Genomic DNA, 15,358 nt, shown 5'->3' on the forward strand with positions numbered 1-15,358 from the left:
ATTAAAACACTGGAAAACAACAATGGAGATGCGGGGTATCGAACCCCGTACCTCTCGCATGCAAAGCGAGCGCTCTACCATGTGAGCTACATCCCCGTTATCCCTTAATTCTAATCTTATTTAATAAAAGAAAGAGAAAATGTTACAAACAGTACTTGAATTAAGACTCATTCTTAACTTCAGTACCTGACTATACAAAACTATCACTTTGGTATCCCAAGTTTGAAGTCCGACCCAAAAATGGAACATGTTGTCTATCACGACGTTAACTAGCTAACCACGTGGCATATTTTGAGAGCCCTCATAGTTTGCCACGTAGCAAAGACTTCACGCTGTGATCGACAGCGTGTACCATTCTTGGGTCGAGCTTCAAACTTAGAGTACCAAAGTGATAGTTTTGCATAGTCGGGTACTGAAATTAGGAGTCGGTCTTCGCTGTGATGGACAGCGTGTACCATTCTTGGGTCGAGCTTCAAACTTAGGGTACCAAAGTGATAGTTTTGTATAGTCAGGTACTGAAATTAGGAATCGGTCTTAATTTTGGTAGTGTTTGAAATATTTTCTCTAAAAGAAAATGACTTAAAAACCGAGGGAGGGGAAAGATCTAGGTGGGACGCGTGGAGGAAGAAGAAGCCCATTTCCAATGACATGAAGCCAGTACTGCTTAAACTCCCTAGCCACGTTCTCTTCATGCAACAGCCCACTACTCTTTATATAACTCTCTCCTTCAACCCCTCTCTCTGCACCACAAAGAAAGCCACACAAAAAAAAACTCTTCGATTCTGCTGTCACAACTGTTCTGTCTTCGTTACTTTACTCTCTGTGAAGATGCCTGGGCTAACGATTGGAGACACTATCCCCAACGTCGAAGCTGAGAGCACCATAGGAAAGATCAAGCTCCATGACTACATCGGCAATAGCTGGGCCATCGTTTTCTCTCACCCCGGTCTGTAACTAATTTGATATTCTGCTTCTACTAATTTGGTCGACGGACATAAATTAACATTGTGTTTTGGATGTAGGTGATTTCACCCCGGTCTGCACCACCGAGCTTGGGAAGATGGCCGAATACTCCAAGGTGTTCGAGGAGAAAGGAGTGAAGCTGCTGGGTTTGTCCTGCGACGACGTCTCGTCTCATCTCGAGTGGATCAAGGACATTGAAGCCTACAGTGTGAGTTTCAATACTTGTCTCCTGGATCCCTTTGTGGTTTGACGACTTCGTGTTGGGTTTTGATCTGAATTGTTTTGTCATTGCATGCATGTGTAGGCCGGGTGCAAGGTGGACTATCCAATTATGGCCGATCCGAAGCGAGAGATCATCAAGCAACTCAACATGGTGGATCCCGAAGAGAAAGACTCCTCCGGCAACAACCTACCTTCCCGCGCTCTGCATATTGTTGGCCCTGACAAGAAGGTACCACTTGGTTCTGTTAACTATATATATATTGTGCTTAATTGATTTTGAGGCAGGTGATTAATTTTGTGATTGTGTAATAGGTGGTGTTGAGCTTTTTGTATCCGGCGACCACTGGCCGGGACATGGATGAGGTGGTGAGGGTGCTGGAGTCGCTGCAGAAGGCGAAGAAGCACAAGATTGCTACTCCGGCAAACTGGAAGCCCGGAGACGATGTTGTGATATCTCCGGGTGTGTCGCAGGAGGAGGCTGAAAGGATGTTCCCTCAGGGTTACAAGACCAAGGACCTTCCTTCCAAGAAAGAGTACCTGCGCTTTACTAATGTTTGAACATGGAGCAATACCCACTTACCTAATTGCGTATTATCCTTGTGTGTCTTATGTATGAATTTTAATTAGTAGCTAGGATGTGTATATGAACATGTTGGTGAACAACTCGAGCGCATGAAGTAATACTTTGTAATCGTTAACTAGTATCTGATCATCCCTATATATGTACCACTTTGTCCTTTTATTTGTGTAAAATTAAAACTATTATGTTCTATGTATGGTTGATGTTGGAGTATTGCCCAATGAGTTTCAGTTGTTTCGATCATCAAAGCCCAAGTTAAGACGATGGATAGCTTGTACAGCATTCTTCTCCTTATATTAATTAGGCCCAAGAGCGAAAGAGACAAGTTGGAGTTTTGGGTAACGGTTTTTAGTTTACGCTTTATAGGGTTAACAGATTTATGTAATAAATTTTAACTTTTCCAACCATATTATCAATTGCGGGGATAGCTCAGTTGGGAGAGCGTCAGACTGAAGATCTGAAGGTCAGGTGTTCGATCCACCTTCACCGCATTTCATTTTTTCTTAATTTTTGGACAATAAACCACACTTAAAACTTTTTTTCTTAATTTTTTGATAATAAACCACACTTAAAGCATGACTACTAGAACAACAATTAATCTTCATATGCAGTTTATCGAAGTTATCCCTAAATTGAACTTTTTTTTTTTTGTTTTTGAGAAATAGATAACTTCATTATTTATCCATGGCCAGAAGGCACGTACATCATAGGTTGTCTCATACCAACAGAATTCGAATGGTATAAGCCGCTAAACATATGACAGGTGACCCTCATTGCAAACAAATACGCACAATTATTAAAGTGCCTAGCCAAAGAAACAAAACTCCAAAACTATCTAAGTTCATGCCATGACCACCCTAGTCGCCTAGAGACCTCAATTGGTGTACAACTAGAGAAGTCAACCTACATAGCACCAGACTTTACCTCAAATGCTAGACACACAGAAAGGAAAAAACCTAGAGTTTTCCTTTGCCCTTTTCTTCAGGGCCAGCTTCTGGAACAGTTGCAGCAGATGGATAGGTGAGGCGTAGAGGAGTTATCCCCGCCTTCTTTTGGGACCGAGGACCTTTATTCTTACTTCCAAGCGGTCGACCCATCTTCTTTTTCAGTTTCACAAGAGTAACATCATCCTCAGCTTCAACCAAGCCAAGTGCAGCAGCATGTAGTGTGAGTAGCTTGCCTCCAAGAATAGTCTTGAACTTCTTTGGCGAAGGTACACTGGCGTTCTGCCGAGCTCTCTTCTTGTAGATTAAAGTTTGCTTCTCCACAGCTTGCTTGGGAGCAATAGATAGATCTTCTGATCCAGGTGCAAAAGACATCCCTGAATCCACCCCAGTGGTTGTATCCTGCAACACAGGCACACAATTCAGTCCTTCCAGTGCTGCCGTATTAGTCACGGTATCCTCCTTGGCAGCAAGATCAGAAGATGTTCGCTCCAATCGCCTAATGACCGGCTTCTTCTTCTTCAGCAGAGTAGATGCAGCCAAAGGCAGGTCCCTGTTCTTCTGAGCCGAGAAAGAAAAGCCTCCACTGGAGGTAGAAGGACCTCCACCAAATCGTAAAACCCTAGGAGTAGAAACCACAGCATTGGGTGCCTCACACTTCTCACCAGAGTGTGTAAGCAGTCCACATTGAGAGCAACGACCCTTGAGATGTTCAAATTGGAACTTCAGCAAAGGCTCAACGCCTGGGGCCAGAAACACACGACGCTCCAAGAGAACGGGTTTAGAAATATCATGAGAAAACAGAAGGCGGATGATACCTTTACGAAATTCCTTCTTGTCATAGTCCAAGTAGCCTCCTAAAAGGTTCCCAATGAGTATGAGGTTGTCTGGTTCCTCATAGAGAGGAGGGATGCTAGAAACCCTAACCCAGATTCTGATATGTTTCATGGGGACGTCCTCAATGGCCAGAACACCATCATATTCCACCAAACAGACCGGAGCCCGATCATAACACCACACACCACCCTTCAGTACCTTGCTTCGATCCCGCACAGAACTAAAGGAAAATAGAAAGTAGTTGTCCGCTCGTTCCTGAACTCGAAAGTCCTTATCCACCATCCATGTCCGGAGAAAATGAGATTTGAAAGCAGAGGGATCGACTGGTTTACGAGTGAGCGGCTTCCCAAGAAGAAAGGAGTGAGAAGACCTGCGAACAGGCCCTCCTCCAATCCTCCCCAGATCCGGAGCAGTTCCGCCGTCAGCAAGTGCCAGAGAGGCGGCGAAGCTAGCAGTAACAATGTCGATAGAAGCCATGGAAGAGTTGGGAGGCGTTGAGAGATGGCAAGGCTGCCATCTAGGGCACTGAGGTTGTAGAGAGAGTCGCTAGGGTCGAGAGAGAATCTCGCTAGGGTTTTTTACTTCCCTAAATTGAACCTTAAACCACCACAAATTGGAATAAAGTTTCATTAGCTAATTTTCGTTAACACACTAGTACAAAAATTGAATCAGATGATGGCCAAAACTGTCGTCTGATGCGGAGCTAACTGTCATATATCTCGTTGTCGTATGATAAAACATGATTTAGAGAACTGTCGTCTGAAGAACTCGGCATCCATGTCGACAGGCTGTCGATAGCTTGTCGACATCATTAACTGTCGTGTGAACGTCACTCAAACGACGGGCAACTTAAGAACCCGTTGTGTGATTGTGATTCAGAAGTCATTTTTTTTTATAACTATTGTGTGACTGTTATTCACACAACTAAAACATTGATAGCATCCGTGATCTATATTACTCTCACACAACAGTTTTTATTGTATGGCTGTTGTGAACATTATGTATGCATATATATCTAACTAGCATGGATGCCCGCGCTTGCTGCGGGTTTTAGAACGAAATCTAAAAGTTTAGGAGGATAGAGCATCTAGTTAAGAAATAACATATATCATGTTTTACTAAAATTCAGTGTTCAAAAACAGATTACAGTTGCTGTCGAAATAGATTGCCAAAAATAAGTTGTTGTACTTATAGGCTAACTTGGTTACAGCAAATGCCTGATCTGGTTGCCAAAAATAAGTGATGATGTCGATTGCTAATCATGCATGCTGAGAAGTTGTTAGCCTAGTGGTGATCTGTAGTGGAGGTTGTCCAAAAAGTTGCTTCCTCCAGCTCTATTTACATAAAAAGTGTTGCGACACTTCAGTCCATTTTTTCTTTGCTGATGATTTATGTTGATGATGTTACTGATTCAACACTGGTTTCCTTGTGTTATAAAAGAGATACTAAAGGTCAGTAATTATAAAAGATGTAAGTTTCTTATCTCAAATAGCAATAGATATGTCTAATACTGTAATGTGCCAAAAAAAAGTTGGATACTGGAATTGTAAGTTCCTTCAAACCAGAATAAATTCAAATTTCAATCAACCATCTATTCAATGCAAATCAATATCTACAATCACGGAAAGTACCTCACAATGATAAAAAAGTAGTTAGATTGGATCAACTCTAACAATGAAGCAAAACAACTACAGAAACTGTAGGAGATAGTGACATTGACAAAAAAAAAAAGGAATGTGAAGGAAAAGAAGTGTTCATGAAGAAAAAAATAAGAAAAACGAAGCCTTCATGAGGAGACCAAATGAAAAACCACTCATAGAAACAACATCAAAGCAAAAAATGATATATATGCTAACATATGCATGAAACGATTTACTGAATCTAACCCCTTTCCATATGTAATTCCACAAAACACACCTCAAATGCAAATCCACACAGAACCCAAGTTCAAATCCGAAACTAAACATAGCTAGATAAACCTACAAACCCACCTTCTCTTACAAAACCAAAAGAAACAAGATTTCCAAGCCTTTTGAGAGCAAGTGAACCTTAGAAAACTGCAAAACTGTAAGATCTGAATCACAATTACTGACTTCCATACCAAAATTCCATTTTCAAGCAAAATTATTTTGGCTACATAAATGAGCTTGTCTATAGAGAATCAAAATAAAACTCTAGAGAAAAAATGTGTTGGAACTAAAACATAATGAACAGAATGAGAATAGAATCAATATCAGACCTTCAGATTTAGTCTCTTCAATAGTGAGCCTCACTTGCAAAACCAACACAGAGAAAAGAAGGCTTGATATATCAGGGCAGATTGTACAGACAATACGTGTACTAAAAAGAATAAGCATATTGAAACTCGACATCAATTCTCCTTCTATCAATTTCTTTGTATAAAATGCATCTACATTCCATTCATATCTTATCACTATTTTGGCTGTGATTGATCTTTTTTTGTTGTGACATGACATGTAGTTATAGAGGAACGAAACTTAAGAGTGAAGAAGCTGAAAACAGAAGTTGGAAACACATTGAAATCAGTTAAGAAATGAAAAGCAAACAGTATTTAGCTATTTATGACACTCTTATAACATTCCGAGGAAGGATTATTAGCTCATGATCTTACAAATCTGAGTAAAAAAAAAAACAACTCAAGTAATATCTTTTCAACAATGTAAATAGAAGAAAATTCTTAAAACCATTGACTTGTATAATGTTTTGAGAGCCTTTCCACAACTATCTTGTTCATTTCTCAACATATCTTGAAATATATCCAACATTGTATTTAATCGTGATCTAAAGTGCACACACTACAGTCTGCATATGCATTCAACGGTCCATGTTATGACTAAAACTATATGTATGCCACGTAGATCATAAGTTACCTTAAAGAGACATCTGAAACTGCCTTCTCCAACCTTTTTGTGGCTCAAATAGTTGTTTGGATGGATAATATTAGCAGCCAAGTCAAAAACAATGGTAATTCCAAATCTTCCTTCTTGATGTGCCCCAGTTTTCCTGCAAAGCAGTGAAAGGATTAGGCATCTCAGGTGAGCTGATCTTCCTTTACAAATTACCATAAAGTGAAGTAAAGACCAATAACTGTATTATATTTCTAAGAGAAAAGAGCAAAGAGCAACATGCAAACATATAAAGCCACTGGGTGTTATTGACTTATTAAGACCAAGCAATGGTTTCTAGAGGAACCCATCATATTGCACACATTCTGTATATTTAGAACAACATTACACAATACAATATCGTTTTTCTTTCACCTAGAGCATCTTAATTAAACACTCATATGGAAGAAAATAGTAATAATCCTTAACATCATACCAAGATATCCTAGTTCAAAAAAATGCCTGTGTATATTTTCTTCATCGTTCAGTGATAGCACTTATCTATCATTATTCATTAAAAACATAGTATACTTGCTTACTGCGTGCCATGCAAAATGAAGACATTCTAAACCATTTGCCACTTCTGTTTGCAATATCAACTTTTATGCACTATAGTAAATTGAAAAGACATACTAATATCAAAAAGCAATGTTTATGTGCTCTGAACTTTACATGAAACATATATTTATGCCCTTTGAATTTGATTACTTGATCAACCAATTGCAGCACCTTTACCTTGACATAATCTTTTTTCATCAATGTTACCACCCCGTAGATTCAATAAGCAATTGATTATCAGAATCTTCCTGATTCGCTTGGATAGACTGATTGTTGACCTTAGGAGATGGTAACATTAATGAAAAAAAAAAATGTGAAAAAAAGCAACTGGTCGATCAATGCACTCACACATGCATGAAACAATCTGCCGAATCTAACTACTTCTCATATCTAATTCCACAAAACACAGTCGAAATGGAAAACCACACAGAACCCACATAAAAAAATAAAATAAAAAAGCCAAATCTCCCACAAGCTGCCATACACATGTTCCACTGAATGTGTAGAGAGCCTTATTTATATGCATATCTGAAAACATGGAAGTAGATAGTTTAGAAACAAACACAACACATCAACTTTGACGGTGGCTACTATATACATGCAAGAAAATTATGAACAAGTCCCTTACCAAATAAGTCCAAGGCGAGGCCTAGACTACGACAAACGTGGATGACATAGTCTAGTGCAGAACTCTGTTATGATGACCTTAAAATGGTTAATGATGTGACCGTAATGCAAACCAACCAAGCAGGTAATTAACAATGGCCATCAATAATAGATATGTCACAGTTATCATCAATGCCATAACCCTGAGAAAGAGGTCACATACATTCAAAATTGAGCATATAGATATGATAAGAAATGAAGCAGAAAACTAAAAAAACGAAAAGGTGATTACTACTTACAACTGAAGTTTATACTTCCTGAGCAGAGATGATCCTGAACTAACAGTACCATCACCCTTTAGCCAAATCTCGCACAAGGCAGCTACTAAATATCCTATTGCAATTCTCTGTGGGAGACAGCTAGCATTTTGGAGGTGCTATGGATACTAGAATATAAAGAACTTAGAAAAGTAACACTAATAATACAGCAATACAACATACACACCTGTAGAATGCCCATCCATCTCATCTTTGCAATATCGACCCCGAAAGTTAGTTCCTTGATGCCATGGAAAAATCCACCCTGAAGAAACAGGCCTAATGCTAGAAGCTTCAACCCCCTCAATAATGCTTTTTTAGTTGCAATGGCTCTGCATGACAATTTATGTACACAAATATTTTCATGAATGATAGACATTACACTACAAGATAGCACTTGATAATAGCGTTTTTTCACAAAACGCTATAATTGACCATTTTAATCTGAAAAAAATAAATAAACAAATAAACAAAGCGCTATCTATACTTGCGCGCCTATTGAAAATGAAGGCGGGGTTTTAATTTTACTCACCCAAATAAAAAGTAAAAGCACTCCTCTGCGCCGCATATAGAAGGAAAAGAAGCCGCAATTCTTCTCCTTCTTCGGTTCCCTTCTGCATGTAAGCTCTACTTCTCTAACCTCTCTCATCATCTTGCTCTTCTTTCTTTGCCGCTATGCTTTTATGTGGATGGGTAATCTGATTTTGTTGAGTAAGGGTCATTATTAATTGTAGTTGTTTAATGATTGAGGCTTTAGAGACAATTGGGGATTTTTTGTTTGGTTGGGCACTTTTCAATTATTGCACCTTGAAATCAAGTTTGTGTGAATTCGATTCATGTTCTTGTTAGATTTGAGTTGTCTTCCAATTAAAACAACAAACCCGTAAAACTCCTATATGATTTGGGGATTCTTGTACTCGTTTCATATTTCAGAAAACCCTAATGAGCTTAATTTTTAGATTCTATCATATTAGATGGTAAATGGCCAAATAGAAAATTCGTATGAGTTTCTTTATTTGTTTTTATGTTTTTTTTTCCTGCTTTGTTACAGGGTAGCTGAGCGCTGCAATTCAGGTATGAAAATTTCAGTGATGTTCAGTTGGTATTTAGGTTACATTTTTCATTTTGCTTGGTAAGCAGGTTGATCACTGTATTGGCAAAGATCATTTTTAAACACACCATTATTCTGATAAATGCTTGGTGCTAGTATGAGAATCATATTCTTGGTGCCCATTATGGTTTAATTTCAACATATGCTTTGGAAACATTAGTTCTATATATATTCCATGTTCTTCATTCTTATCCAGATGGCCCTTTAACAGTGAGTACTTGTAGAATCAGTTATGAGTTTTCTATTTTCAAATCATACAGAAGCTAAAGCACTTGATTGTGTTTATGTTTTGTAGCTCCTCTACAGATTTTTGGATTACTTCGGCAAATTGGACTGGGAGAACTGTTGTGTAAGTTAAAATGGACCAGTTTGCAAATCCTCCCTGCCTGATATTTGCTTTATGTGAGTGCTTGTGTAGATTGTCTTTAGCTTCACCTATCATCTATTTGCTTTATGGTTATCTAGATGTTAGATTATTTGGCTTCTATGATATGCTGTTGTCTTGTACCTTGGAAAATGTTACTTATGCTTCTGGTGCCTTTTCTGATTTGGATACCCAGCTTCATTTTTCTTTCAATGTTTACCTTATTGGATATTTGATTTTGATTATATTCTTCCAATGAGAGGTTAGGCCTGCTACTCTTGTTTTGTAATCTTACTGCTTAATATCAATAAAAAATATTGGTGTAAGTAAAAAGAAAGAAAAAAAGTAAGAAAGATTGTTTGACAGCAAGCAACTTGTCAAATTTGTTTGACTCGACTTAGATTCATATTTCTCTGACAACTAAATTCTCCAATTATAACAAGTAATACTTATGAAGGTAACTACCTACCTTGCCTGGCAATGATTTTAATTTTGTGGAAATTTGATAATTTGGTAGTAGATTACTGCAAAAAAATCAACTGGAAACAAACATTATTTACCTGAGGCAAGGTAAACAAAGTACGTTGTGCAAATAATAATGAATATTGGTTCTTTATCAATGCAGGTTGGTCTTGTTTCAGATTGTGACTTGTTAGCATTGGACACAATATCAGGTAATCAAATATGTAAAGTGTATATCTTAGTTTGTTATCTGTGTTGTTTATAGAACTATACCTTTTCATTCAAGTTATTTATGTTGTTACTTGAGACTTGAGATATAAGCATATGGTGTTCTGAATCTTATGAACTGAATTTTGTCAGTAAGAATCTTTTCTTTTTCTTTTTCAGAACATAGAAAGAATTTTAAAAAAAGTATGACATGGTCTGATTGTCTGCAACTGCTGCTACTTGTGCCTAGCAAAATTTACAACATATCTAATCATGATTTTGTCTTCTATTTTGTAGCACTCAACTATTGAAGATGACGAGCTCCCAGAATACCTTGGTGATGGAGTTAGTTAGGCATAAATTAGTGATTTTGTTTATGTAGTTTGTTATGTTTCAATATATAGTCCATATTGCATCCAAAGACACAACTTGTTGGTTAGACTAAGTTTTGAATTTCTTGTATGCTATTGTACCAGTTGATTTTGAACAATTAAATGAATTATAATTTTTTTTTTCTATGGTTGTCATTTCAAATTGACAATACAAATGTTATATGATGTCACTAAAATGCTATAATAAATGTGCAAAATATGATGGAATTTACAAAACGCTATTAAAACAAGAATGATAGCATTCATTAAATGTTATTGAAATTATCTAAAAGCTATGAAAATTCTTTTTATAGCAATTCATAAATGCTATGGAAAATAAATCAATAGCGTTTTGGAAACGCTATACTCATAGACTTATAGATAGCGTTTCCCAAAAACGCTATCTTAAGCAACCCATCTACCATAACGGGGGCTGTCATAGTGTTTTCTAAAACACTATTATAGGATATTATAGCGTTTTTTGGCTGCTATAGATGAGTGTTTATGGTGTAGTGTTAGTATTTTGAACATTGTACAAAAAGGTAGATCTGGAGCAGGCCTAACCCATGATAATTACCGAGAGAATCAATGAATTTGAGAAGCTTCTGGCACCAGAGCCTTTGGGAGTCCTCTGATAAAGGCTCGAACACCAAGTCCTTCCTGACCAGAGCTACTCCGTTGCTCCCGACCAAAGCAGATTCCACCTCCGCCGTCGACCAGAGCTCCGATTTTGATCTTCGAACCCTCCACTTTGAGCCCGATGACCTCCTTCTCGATGACCTCCCTCTTGGTCCTCTTACTACAACAAAGAAAACAATCGCATCCTAAATCAAAATCCCCAAAATAAAAATAAAATAAAAATAAAAAAAAGTTAGGGCGAAATTGAAAAGAAGAGAAATTGGATACCCGTCGGTGCTGGAAAGTGAAGGCTTGATCTGAGCCAAGCCAGTTTTGGCCGCTTGTGACGACGTCATCTTTGAGGCCGGAGAGGCTCCTCGCAGATTAGGTTGATGTGGAAACTGGTTTGATTGTCGGAGAGATGGATTTGGGGTATAGGTGTAGCCGTGTAGAAGATAAGAGGGAGAGAGGAGAGAGGTCTAGGTTTTGGATCCGATGGATTTGGTGTCGGCATAGAACAGAGGTCTTGGATCCGAAGGATTTGAAGTGTAGGCGGTGATTATTGTAGGTTTTGGTTATGGGGAGACGCTGTAGGGAGTGTGAGGAGATTTTGGTTTTGGTTTTGGCCTTTAATTTGAATATGTGTCGAGAGAGAGTGAGGAGGTTTGAGTTTTTTGTTATTTATTTGGCTCTAGTGTTGGGGTTTCAAGCCCAGCCTATATCAATTTATTTGGACTTCAATATGGGGTTTGGCACCACTAACACGGTGGGAAACTTGGCGTTCAATTTTTTTTTAGCGTCACACAACAGTTTTTATCTTAAACGTCTTCTGAACTAGTTTCTAAGTCCTTATCAGATGACAGCTCTTAACAAAATGACGTCTGAAAAAAAAAAAAAAAATCATTCAGACGACAGATAATTGCATAGCGTCATCTGAGAGGTGTCGTCTGATTCAATTTTTGTAGTAGTGACAGTTTTACCACAATATCCAAACTAGCTATACTCACTGTGCCCTCCTCCCGGCCACTTTTACTCAATCCCCTCCACTTAACATGGAACAGTTTCATCCCGAACTTTTGAGGTATACCTGATGGCATATGACCAAATACACAAAACTTGAGATAGATCGTAACAAATATTGCAAAAGAATCCTATCAACTTTTAGCTATTAATTTTGTTACATTTAGTTTATTGGTCTATTTCTCTCCAATCAAAGATGACAAATGTTACAGGTTGGATTAACTGATACTCTTTTGTTAAAGAAAAACTTTGGTTTATAAAAAAATAATCACCGAAAATCTATTGAAATTTTGAATCTGACATGAAGCCATAAATAGTCAAACTCCCGGTCCTCTTGTCTTCTTTTTTCTTTTTCTTTGTCAGAAAAAATCGGTTCTCATATAAACGCAAACCCCTAGCTGCAGAATCCCAAAGCTATCACACACTCATCTTCTGCAGCTCTCCTTTTACAACCTTTTCAAACCGTGGATCCCATCACAGCCTGTCTAAAGCTCCAAAAAGGCGCATCGTCAATTTTTCTTCGATATCTGAAAAAGTCCCAGGTTGCATAATTCGTGGAGTAAATCCCGGCCCACTAATGTTACATCACCTTTCCTTCTCCTCCAGCTAGCTGCTGCTTCTTCTTCCTGTTCTTCACTCTCTTACTCTGTTCACACAAAAATGAGGCCTCTCTCAAAACCAGTCACCATCATCAACTTCATAGTAGTACTCCTCTCACAGCTTCCTACCCTAACTCTCTCCCAATGCCGCGACTCCTGCGGTGACATCCCCATAAAGTACCCTTTTGCCCTCGATGATGGCTGCGGCGCCCCGCAGTTCCGCCGCATGCTCAATTGCTCCACCGACCTCTTCTTCCTCACCCCGTCCGGCTCCTACAAAGTCGAGTCCATCAATTACGACAAGAAAACCATCGTCGTTTACGACCCGGCCATGTCCACCTGCTCCATCCTCCAGCCCCACCACGACTTCCTCATGACCGATATCCAGTCGGCCCTAATTCCCCCGACCTCTGACACCGTCTTTGCCCTCCTCAACTGCTCTATTGACTCCCCTGTCCTCAACCACTACAGTTACCTCTGCTTCAACTTCTCTTCTCACTCCTGCGACGAGCTCTACGGCTCGTGCAACGCGTTTAGGGTTTTCCACATGGTTGCCAACACTACTTCGCCGCCTTGCTGCTTTACAGGTTACGACACCGTTAAGTTCATGAGCATGAACATCTTGGACTGCACGCATTACACCACGGTGACGAACACGGATGAGTTGAGGGGGATTGGACCGCAGGATTGGGTTTATGGGATCAAGATGACCTTTGCCGTGCCGGATTCCGGTTGCAACAGGTGTGCGATGTCCGGTGGCACGTGCGGGTTTGATACAGAGACCGAAGGGGCACTGTGTCTTTGCTCGAGTTCGTCGAATTATACTAGAGAATGTGGTAAGGAAGATGATCAACTTTAATTATATGAACTAAATCAATGAAAATCCTATATCATATATTTTGAAAATATGAACATGTTCCGGAATTTGGTAGAATATATCGTAATTCAATCTGTTACATTATAATTATGCACTTGTACTGACTAATTTTTGGGTTACTAATTGAAGTATTGAACTATGCATGTTTTGTGATTTTCAGCTGTAGGCAGTGTCACGGCGGGAGTGAACAACTGTGCAACCAGCAGCATATTCTTGCAATCAATTTTTGTGATCGTGTTGATCCATAATTTATTCAACCTAGTATTTTTGTCAAATTAAGTTGTTCTCAACTGTGGTTTAGTGATTGCCCCCCTAAATTAGTGAATTGATTGTTCAAAATTAAACCCATGTTCTAACTGTTGTGAGAGCATCTGCCATGGTAAGGTAAATCCCTACTGAATATGGCTTTCCAAAAAGGGAATATACCAGGAATATTCTAATTTGCCATTTCATAGTTTCCCATCGTAAGCTATATTTCATATGCCATTTTCTAAACCCAGCTTGTTTTTGGCCACTAAACAACTACAAGATTTCTATATCTTTTGCACACTAACAGCTAAAAAAAAGACTCATAGAAATTGAGTTATATAAAAGTTAATTTTCAAATCTCCTACAAAATTTTCATAATTATATACTAAATTAAATTTATCTAAATGTATTTAATATTAGGCTCAAATAAAAGATCTCATTGAGATCTTTGTAATGTTATAATATTTATCATAAAAAAATATATAAGTACAAAATTAGAGAAGAATAAAGATTAGGAGCTAAAAATAATAAAGGACACAAACGGAATTAAAACTCAATGTGTTTGAAATTGTTTGGGCAAAATAGGAACAATGAGAAGAAATAATAAAGAAATAGAAAGATATGGCATATGAATATGTAAGCCATATATGGGGTGCATCTGGGTCGTAAGGAAATTTTTTTTTTGATTTCCGTGTATATGGCTTACGATGGGAGCGAATTATACCCCATATTTGACTTACCGTGGCACATGGTCTGAGTGTTGTTCGAACTATATAATTAAAGTACCGGAAAAGGAAAATACTAATTAAGCTAGAGGGCCCAACAAGGACATCCATATAAAGCAATTCAAAACACTATTTCATTGCAACTAAGTGCGCACTTTTAGCACCCAAAATTCTCACAAAATACGAGTAGCTGAGTACCTTCCTCGTCCGTGATATATAGGGCTGGGTTCGGTACGGTACCGGCCCTTCAAGGCCAAAACCACCTACCGTACCAGAACTTATTGGTACACAAAATGAAGTACCATTACCGGCCACAAAAGTCGGTATACCAACTTCTCGGTATCGGTTGGTATCGGTTGGTATCGGTTGGTTGGGCCTCCAACCGAGTTTAAGATTGGGCCAGCTTTCAGCTAAGGCCCAAATGAAAATTTTAAATCTCAAACCTGTCAGCAATAGAAAAACTGAAAGCAATGAAAAACAATCAAATAACTTATATGAATTCAAGGGCCCAGACCATAAGCAAATGTAAAACAATCAAATAACTTATAACTCTCACTCTCTCACTCTCACATCAACTTCAGTTCATCACTTACACTCTTACAGTTCATCTCATCATCAATTCATCACTTCATAATTCATATCACTTAGCCACTTACAGTTCATGTCATCATCACTTCATACCATCACTTACAGTTCACACAAATGAATGAATGACACAAGAACAAAGCGGACAATAGTTGAAAACAAAGTATTCAAAGACTCAAATTTCATCTCATCGTCACTGCATATTTGCTTGTTGTGCTCTGCTCCCTGCATATTTGC

The 15,358-nt window shown here is 38.5% G+C and overlaps 2 protein-coding genes, 1 long non-coding RNA gene and 2 other non-coding genes across 5 annotated transcripts; 4 read left to right on the forward strand and 1 right to left on the reverse strand.

Moving 5' to 3' along the window:
• Positions 1-23: 23 nt before the first annotated feature.
• TRNAA-UGC lies at positions 24-96 on the reverse strand. Its single transcript has one exon. It is a non-coding gene; the product is annotated as a tRNA-Ala (tRNA).
• Positions 97-691: 595 nt separating this feature from the next.
• LOC112195921 (1-Cys peroxiredoxin) lies at positions 692-2,083 on the forward strand. Its single transcript, XM_024336150.2, has 4 exons — positions 692-946; positions 1,023-1,171; positions 1,268-1,414; positions 1,498-2,083. The coding sequence occupies exons 1-4, from the start codon at positions 829-831 to the stop codon at positions 1,741-1,743; spliced, it is 660 nt and encodes a 219-aa protein (XP_024191918.2). The 5' UTR covers positions 692-828; the 3' UTR covers positions 1,744-2,083.
• A 100-nt stretch (positions 2,084-2,183) lies between these two features.
• On the forward strand, positions 2,184-2,256 carry TRNAF-GAA. Its single transcript has one exon. It is a non-coding gene; the product is annotated as a tRNA-Phe (tRNA).
• A 7,141-nt stretch (positions 2,257-9,397) lies between these two features.
• LOC121052595 lies at positions 9,398-10,538 on the forward strand. The gene is made up of 3 exons (XR_005809567.1): positions 9,398-9,446; positions 10,034-10,082; positions 10,375-10,538. It is a non-coding gene; the product is annotated as an uncharacterized LOC121052595 (long non-coding RNA).
• A 1,924-nt stretch (positions 10,539-12,462) lies between these two features.
• Positions 12,463-14,002, forward strand: LOC112200982. The gene is made up of 2 exons (XM_024341987.2): positions 12,463-13,521; positions 13,723-14,002. The coding sequence occupies exons 1-2, from the start codon at positions 12,747-12,749 to the stop codon at positions 13,839-13,841; spliced, it is 894 nt and encodes a 297-aa protein (XP_024197755.1). The 5' UTR covers positions 12,463-12,746; the 3' UTR covers positions 13,842-14,002.
• Positions 14,003-15,358: the final 1,356 nt, after the last annotated feature.

The sequence above is a fragment of the Rosa chinensis genome, chromosome 4 (genome assembly GCF_002994745.2).
Source record: "Rosa chinensis cultivar Old Blush chromosome 4, RchiOBHm-V2, whole genome shotgun sequence".
NCBI lineage: Eukaryota > Viridiplantae > Streptophyta > Magnoliopsida > Rosales > Rosaceae > Rosa > Rosa chinensis.